This window comes from Nicotiana tomentosiformis, chromosome 3, assembly GCF_000390325.3.
Source record: "Nicotiana tomentosiformis chromosome 3, ASM39032v3, whole genome shotgun sequence".
NCBI classification, from domain to species: Eukaryota; Viridiplantae; Streptophyta; class Magnoliopsida; order Solanales; family Solanaceae; genus Nicotiana; species Nicotiana tomentosiformis.
The window spans coordinates 69,078,023-69,086,914 of record NC_090814.1 but is presented as its reverse complement, the minus strand read 5'-3'; the positions used below and the strand labels follow the sequence as shown (position 1 = coordinate 69,086,914).

At 38.9% G+C, this 8,892-nt stretch overlaps 1 protein-coding gene across 1 annotated transcript; it reads right to left on the bottom strand.

Annotated features, from left to right (window-relative positions):
• Positions 1–860: 860 nt before the first annotated feature.
• Positions 861–1,865, bottom strand: LOC138907963 (uncharacterized). The gene is made up of 2 exons (XM_070198590.1): positions 1,570–1,865; positions 861–1,449 (listed from the first exon to the last, which is right to left on the bottom strand). Exons 1-2 carry the CDS (start codon positions 1,863–1,865, stop codon positions 861–863), a joined length of 885 nt encoding a protein of 294 aa, XP_070054691.1.
• Between the last annotated feature and the right edge of the window lie 7,027 nt (positions 1,866–8,892).

Below are 8,892 nucleotides of genomic sequence, written 5' to 3'. Positions count from 1 at the left end.
TAAACTTTTGACATCAGCTGCTACAGTAGCTATTTCTTTTTACTCTTTTTAGTAGTTTTTCATATTTTGAGCTATTTGAACATAGATTTTATCATTTTAATTAGCAATATGAGTTTAATTATCATTTTTCCTTCTATTTCTTCCATTTCAAACATGAGTAGCTAAATTTTTACTAGGGTTGTGACATATCCCTAGTGTGTAAACTTAATGGGTGTTTAATTTAATGCTTGTTTATGATTGGATGTTTATTATTTAGCCTTGTTCTTGCTTTTGTTTGTGGAATTAATGGTTGCAAACATTAGCTCATGCCTATTTGGCTTGGTCTCTACCTGAGAAAGAGAGACTTAGTCTTGGAAAACTTGGCTAACAAGAAATTGGGTCAATCGAGAGATTGATAAGCCCAATTAAAGCGTTGAACCTAGAGATAGTAACAATCCAACTTGAGCTTTTATCAACCGTTTTGTTCAATACCCATTTGGACTTGAGAAAGCCAAATTGGGCAAAATCACTATCTGACCATGAGGTATTAAGTGGGTAATTAAGTGTTGATAGCTATAATACGCCCCGACCAATAAAACAAGCTTTAAAGTTTATATCCTATTAGGCAATCACTTATGTGAAGGTCATAGCCCTAGGATTTTTTCAACATTTGGAAAATAACAAAAATAATTTCCTAGTTTTATTTCTCAACTTGCAATCGTAGTTCAAATTAGATTTCAAAAAAGCCAAATTTTGCGGAAGAGTAAATTTAGATATTCAAATTTACACGCTACAATATATACTACTAAATCCCATCTATAGCTACCTACAGAATTCGACCCTGACTCTTATTGGGGACTATTATTGCATCGACCGTTTTCCTAAGCTCGAATTGAGGTGTGAACTTGGACAAGATCACCCACGTTGAGCATAAGTTTCCCTTCATAGATATCAAGGATAGCTCTGCCTGTACATAAGAATGACCTCCCTAGAATTAGAGGCACCTCCTTGTTCACCTCCATATCCACCACAATAAAGTCTACAGTGAACACAAACTTGTCCACCCGCACTAGAATACCCTCAATGATTTCCTCAGGTAGAATGGTGTTTTGGTCAGCCAATTGTAGGGACACTGGTATTGATTTGATCACTCCGCGCTCACCTTCCAGTTTCCTAAATACAGACAGAGGTATTAGATTTATCGACGCACCAGAATCACAGAGGGCCTTGTCGAATTTTTCAGTCCCCAACGAGCATGGTATGGTGAAGCTTCCTAGGTCCCCACACTTTTGGGGAATTTTATTTTTCAATATCGTACTACAATGGGTAATTATCTTGACCACTGTTGTTTCCTCTAATTTTCTCTTGCTAGACGGGATTTCCTTCAAGTACTTTGCATAGGCCGGCATCTGAGTGAGTACCTCTGTGAAGGGAATGTTCACATAAAGTTGCTTGAGCATCTCCAAGAATCTTCCAAAACATTTGTCAAGTTTTCCCGCTTCATCTTTTGAGGGAGTGGTAGAGCTGTCATATGTCTACTTTCTTCAATCTCCTTTTGTACCCCACTACTCTGTCCTTTATGCTTTTCACCTTTTTTTCTCTATTGGTGTCTCTGCCTGCTTGTTCACCACCTCGGATCTAGCTTTCACCAGTAGATCAACCAATGATTTGCCACTTTTCAGAGATACAACTTTGATTGTTTCCTTTGGGTTCTTTTCAGTGGCAGAGGGCAAAGTCCCATGAGCCCTCTCAGATAACAAATTTGCAATCTGTCCCAATTGTCTTTCTAAATTCTGGATGGTCGTGCCCTGCTCTCGGATGGCTGTTCCCCGAGTCTCAAATCTTTCATCTGATTTGTTGATGAATGCCTTCATGATATCTTCCATACTAAACTGATTTGACTATTGTGGCTGGTATTGCTGCCTCTGCTGGTTCTAAAAACCTGGTGGCCCTTGACCCTGGGGTTTAAGATTATTTTGCTGCCATGAATTCAAGCTCCCACTAGGTGAACTCCACAAAAAACCTGGATGTCTTTGACCCATAACATTATAGTTGTTCCCACCTTGGTAGTTTTCTCTATTAAAGTTCCCCACTACGTTAACTTCCTCAGCTGCAGCTTGACACTCATGTGTAGGGTGTCCCAATCCACAAAAGTCACATGTTATTTTCGGCTCATTCAGTACCTTGGCCAATGTCAGCCTTTTTATCTCCTTGGCCATGGTGTCGAGCTGGGCTTGCATAGATGTGTTAGGGTCCACCTGGTGAACCCCAACTGATTTTCTTCTTTCATTACTCTTATCGGCCACTAATTAGCATCCTCAGATAATTCATCAAGGATTAAGACAACCTCCTCTGACGTTTTCTTCATTAGTGGACCTCCACATACAGTATTCAGAGTTCGTCGCGAGTACGATGTCAGTCTATCCCAAAAATCCTGGAGTTGCATCCACAAATCGATTCTATTGTGCTGACACTTTCCGACTATCTCCTTGAATCGTTCCCTAGCTTCAAAAACTGCATGGATTGGATTTAAACATTGTTCGAATTATCTCCAGTTGATTACCATCGAGGAAAATTAACACTTGATTTGATAACTGTTACTGCGGTGAATTAATAAAAATTAAGCAAATAACAATTGATCACAAAAAATAACAGATGAGCAACAAAGAAATATCAATGAGAGGGATAAGGGTATTTGACTAGATAGGTAAAAGATAACCGACTCGGGATCCAATTCTTGAGTTAATTCACTCTATAATACGGTTGATTATCATGAATTCAACTGATAATCAGATTACACTTGAAGTTAATGTTCCTCTTTCGATTAAACATTAATTCAGTAATTAATCCAATTAAATCATGGTAAACAATTGCAACAATCAAATAATGGTTGTGATCTAAAGGGTAACTTCTCACGAATATTTCCCTATTTTCTAGTTTGATTAACAATTCAAGAGGCTCTTTCGATTACCTATTTGAATCACAAATTTAAACAAGAGCATAATATGTGAATAAATTCAATATCAAACTCCTCTTTCGATTAAGTAAAACAACAAATAACTCACAATACAAGTTAAAGCTCCATCAATTAATTCTAACAATTATCAAGAATCGTATCCCTAATCACGTTATCGAAACACCATATCTGTCAACACCCTAATGGAAATCACTCCATAACAATGGAGTGATACATCTCAAATAAGTTAGGAACAAAGAAAACATCAAATCTAATGATTTCGATATAAACTCCCGTATTGCACCGATTGCAGGTTGTAATATTGATGAATTCTTGAGTCTTCTTGTCTTGGTTGGTTCTCCAATCTTTCGTAAGTCAAAAGTCCCTTCAAAATCATGTTTTTGGTGAATTTATACCGTGTAGAAATAAGCCCGTACGAAACTACCCTTTCCTAGCCGAACTTGGAAATCACTCTGCACAGCCGCGCCGCCCCATGCGGCGCGCTAGTGAGGAAATCCAGAGAGCTCGCACCTTCCTTGTCAGACTACTTTTGCACTGCTGTGCCGCGCCTTGCGGCGCCCCATGTCGCGCGGTTGTGGCCTTTTCTCAGAATAAATTCATGTGTTCAGTTTTTGATACCCGGACTTGGTCCTCGACCACCGAACGTGATCCCGACTTAATTTCTTGGGCTTCTAATCAGATTTCAAAGCTCCAACTTGTTCGATTTCACTCCAAATTGCCTAAATAGCTCAGAATCATTTCCTACAAGGCATAAAATATGTAATAAGTATAATTTACTATCAATTAAGCTCAAGCACATGTAAAATACAAAAATTAGAGTGCAATACTATTGTTAAAACAGGGGTTTCTAACCTACCATCAAACTCGATCAATTATATATATAATGTTTAACATATGTGTGCTTTCGTATAAATTAAGTGACTAGTTGCAACGGTATAATGAGTGACTATATTCTCCAAGATGTGTACAATCGATACAATCTTGAATGTTTTATTCTCGATCACCTTATTAGTACTTTGCTCGGATACTTCATCAATGGATCAATCGACACACTATCGACATCCAACACGCTATAATACATTTTAAAACAAAATGTATACTGCTATAAGATGTAGTGCTATATTAAAACTTAAGTTGTAGTAACAACAACATACACTCGGTCAAATCACACGATTAGAGAATATATATATATATATATATATATATATATATATATATATATGTGTGTGTGTGTGTGTGTGTGTGTGTGTGAGAGAGAGAGAGAGAGAGAGAGAGAGAGAGAGAGTGTGCGTGTGTGTATACATACAAAATTAATTAAATATTAAATAGTACATATAATTTGGATCTTGGCTAAAACCGACCGACTTCGGGCGTACTGACGGCCTTAGTAAATTAAATATATATTGAGTTTTAATGTTGGAGCGATCGAGACTAAGTATCGGCATCCAACACACTATAACACATTTAAAAATAAAATGTATAGTGCTATATTAAAATCCAAAAGGTCGTGACCCAAAATCCATAAAGGTCGTGATGGCGCCGGACACCACTGTCAGGCAAGCCAATAATAAATACTTAATTAAATTCTCATTTTAATATTTTTGAAATCGTAAATTTACTTTAATTTATCTAGTAAAAGATGAATTTACCGAATAAATATAATATTTTCCAATTTTAATACTGAACATCCCATAATTATCCCAGAACCCAGTGTCACAAGTGCATGATCATTAACTAGGAATGTAAAATAAAATACAACCGTTGTCCGGAATACAAATTGGACAGGAAAAGAAAATACAATACTCCGAGGGAGACTCCGTTGGCTGCGAATCGTCATAAAGAATGCAGCTCACCTAAGTCCCTGCCATAATCGTGCCTCTGCGCCCACAAGGCTGCTAAACATATGTATACATGCACAAAAATGTGCAGCAAGTGTAGCATGAGTACGTAAATCAATGCGAACCCAGTAAGTATCCCACCTAACCCTGAAGAAGTAGTGACGAGGGGTCGACTTCGACACTTACTAGTGGTCCAATAATATCAGGTATAGTAAAGAAGTGAATACATATGAGACAAAGTTAATATATGAAACAAATAAGTATAAAATACGTGGTATAATTTTTTTCTCTTTACAATTTACTCAAGCTCTCAACTAGCAAGTTCCCTTTATATATATATATATATATATATATATATATATATATATATATATATAGTGGATTTCATCAAAGAGGTTGTCATAATTCAAATCAGGGAAAAACCCTCAGATACACTGGCTTATTGCCAAATATTACGCACGATTTCCATGAGGATAATATATTTATAGGAAGTGCCGAGGCGTACGGCCTGATCCAACGTAAAAGTAAACTGTGCACTGCCGAGGATCGAACGACGCGAACCACAGATGCATCTATTGACCTGCCGAGGCGAACGGCCCACTCCCATGAGAGTGTGGTACATAAATCCTGCCGAGGCGAACAACCCGATCCCATAAGAGTTGTAGAAGGAAATACCCCGCTCGCGAATCATACATGCGACGTGGTCAAATATAAATTTAAGGAATTTCCCCTCTCGCGGATCATACTTGTGACGCGGTCAAATATAAATTTAACATTAAAATCATATCTCTTTCTTGATTCTTTTCAAAATAAGGGAAATTCAGCTTGTAGTTTTTAAGGAAATTACCCCGCTCGCGAAACATACATGCGACACGGTTACACATAGATTTCTTAAGCTATTATAGCATTACTCAATCCTTTTCAAAATTACAAAGTTCAAACGAACCCTTTTAAATCTTACGTTCTTCAATTTCAACTCCTTTAAAAAAAATATTTAATAAGCAAACTCAATCTCGCTCCTTCTCAAGGCACGCAATAAACATAAATCAATAACAATATCAACAAGGCATGATGTGAGCCTAAAACTACCCGGACATAGGCATATCTAGTAGCTACGCACGGACTCTCATCACCTCGTGCATGCGTATCCCCCCCTAAATAGAAGCACACAATAATTTGGTTCACCTATGGGGTTAATTCCTTCTTACAAGGTTAGAAATGAGACTTACCTTACTCCGAAATTCCATAACCGACTCCAAGGCCGCTCAGACAATTCAAACTGATGCCCGTCGCTCCAAAACTAGTCAAATATGACGCAATCGAATCAAAATATACTCTAATACTCATAATTAATCATTTTATAACAATTTCAAACTCCGTTCGAAAAGTTGATAAAATAAACCTCGGGCCCACGTGCCCGGATTTCAAAACTTTTCAAAGATAATCATTACCCATAACCTTATTAACTCAAATATATAATTTATTCCCAATTCCATGTCCAAATTCGTGGTCAAAATCCAAAATACCAAATTCTAGGTTTTTTACCAAAACCCCCATAATTTATACTAATTTCCATATTCAAATCCATATAAACTCATGTATTTAACTCAAAATTGTGAAGAAAGCACTTACCCCATTATGATTGATGAATATGGCACTCCAATGTGCTCCAAAATCGACTCCCATGGACGAAAATGAAATGAGATAGAGCCAAACCTTCGCTTTAAAGGAGACACTGGCCAACCCCGACTTCCGCACCTGCAGCCTCTTCGTCGCATCTGCGGTCTCGCAGGTGCGGCCATAACCTCGCACATGCGCCTTTCCTTTTGTATCCGTGCCTTCGCAGGTGTGGACATACCCTCGCACCTGCGCTCCCAGATTCTTCTCTCACATGCGACGCGCCTCCGCATCTGTGACCTCGTAGGTGCGGACAACCCTTCGCACCTGCGGTCACTGCCCAATTTCTCCCAAACCGCACCTGCGACCTCGTACATGCGGCCCTTATTGCGCAAGTGCGATCACACCAGATATCAACTGCCTCATCTTTTCTTCGAAGTCCAAACTCGATCCGTTAACCATCCGAAATCCACCCGAGGTCCTCGGAACCTCAACCAATTATACCAACACGTCCCAAAACACATTACGAACTTAGTCGAGCCTTCAAATCATATCAAACAACATTGAATTCATGAATTGCACCCCATTCCAAACTTAATGAACTTTAGAATTTCAAACTTCTACATTCGATGCCGAAGCCTATCAAATCATGTTCGACAAATTTTGCACACAAGTCACATTTGACATTATGTACCTACTCCAACTTACGAAATCGGATTCCGACCCCGATATCAAAAAGTCCACTTTTGGTCAAACTTCTCAAAAACCTTCAAATTTCTAGCTTTAGCCAAATGACTCCAAAATGACTTACAGACCTCCGAATCCACTTCCGGACGCGCTCCCAATACCAGAATCATCATACGGAGCTATTCTCAGACCCAAAATCCCAAACGAACATGGATAACATTGAAATGCACTTCAACCCAAATTTATGAAATTCTTCCAAAATGCTTACTTCGACAATAGGCGCCGAAACGCTCCCGGGTCATCCAAAATCCGATCTGGACATACGCCCAAGTCCGAATTCATTATACGAACCTGTTGGAACCTTCAAATCTAGATTCCGAGGCCGTTTACTCAAAAATCACACTTTAGCCAATTTCTCTAACTTAAGGCTTCCGAAATTAGAATTTTCTTTCCAAATCAACTCTGAACATATCGAAATTAAATTTCAACCACGCGTACAAGTCATAATACCTGAAGTGAAGATGCTCATGGCCTCAAACTGCTGAACGACGCGCTAGAGCTCAAAACTACCGATCAGGTCGTTGCATTTTCTCCCACTTAAACATACATTTGTCCTCGAACGTGTTAAGAACTGCTCTGGAGTTGTCCGAAATCACTGTTTAATACCTCGTGCTCCCACCCGTTCTACTACAAATCAGTTGAGCACACTGGCTCGAGTAAATCTGAAGATTCCCTTTTTTGCTTAGTCAAATTAGTCTTAGAGCCAAATTCCAACATCCGGAATCTTCAGCCAAGCTTGTTTCCAACGTACGATCACCATATCAATCACCACACAATAGCTATGCACCGCATAATTCACATGACCATATTAACATCCTCTGATAACAATAGCCAAAATTCCACGAACCTGATGCTCACCATGCACCTCATGACATATATAAATCTTGTTCCAACTCCTGCAAAACCGCCACGACGAAAGCGATGCGTAGAAATTCATAACCAACTGCAGAGTCAACAAACCATTGAATCTCTCCCTTTGACTAGAATCATCACCCCATTATGAACCAAATAATGGTATTTGATCTTTAATATACTTTATATAATCCGATCGCACTGATCCCAGATCCAAAAATATCGTCTCACCCAGTATAAGCTCCCTAGGCAATAAGCCACCTCAAACTTTGCCAAAAATCTTATATGATGCCACAATGTGCCGACAAACTACAAACTTGATTGTGATACATAAGGAAAACGAACTCTGGAAAGAACTACTCAACCCACGTAACTAATTAAACAACCAAAAAGGCGTTATGAACGTTCCTCAAAAAATGAGAAACAAAACACACAAGAATAGATATAGGGAACTGTACTCAACATCACACTATTGCGGCGCGCAACCCGATCCAAACATAAAATCTATATAAGGAGATGCTTACCGAGCTAGAATGCTCATTATTACAAAATACCAGAATATCGGCCACAAGCACGTTAAGTGCATAATACCATCCCTGGGGAGAAAGATAGCGCCTTACGCTACAAAACTCGAGCACAACTAAGGTGCGATATATGATTTGAATCTCGAGAGCCATCCCGCTCACACAACACCATCGCTACGCGGAACCTCAACACATAGGAAATTTATCAAGCCGTTTTCACAACTAATATGGAACCATATAGTATTACACGAAATAGCCGACGACGAAACCATATCCAACGTCCGAATACTCCTCCATAAGGAGCGCTATGCTGAAATGAACACTTCCGGCCTGACATAGAGTCTATATTCACATTTAA

What these genes read in the sequence shown, in the direction of transcription:
- LOC138907963 (XM_070198590.1), bottom strand. Translation starts at nt 1,865, where the DNA reads ATGGAAGATATCATGAAGGCATTCATCAACAAATCAGATGAAAGATTT. An exon ending in ACACCAATAGAGAAAAAAAG is followed by an intron (nt 1,450 to 1,569) that starts GTGAAAAGCATA and finishes ATGTTTTGGAAG; the next exon opens with ATTCTTGGAGATGCTCAAGC.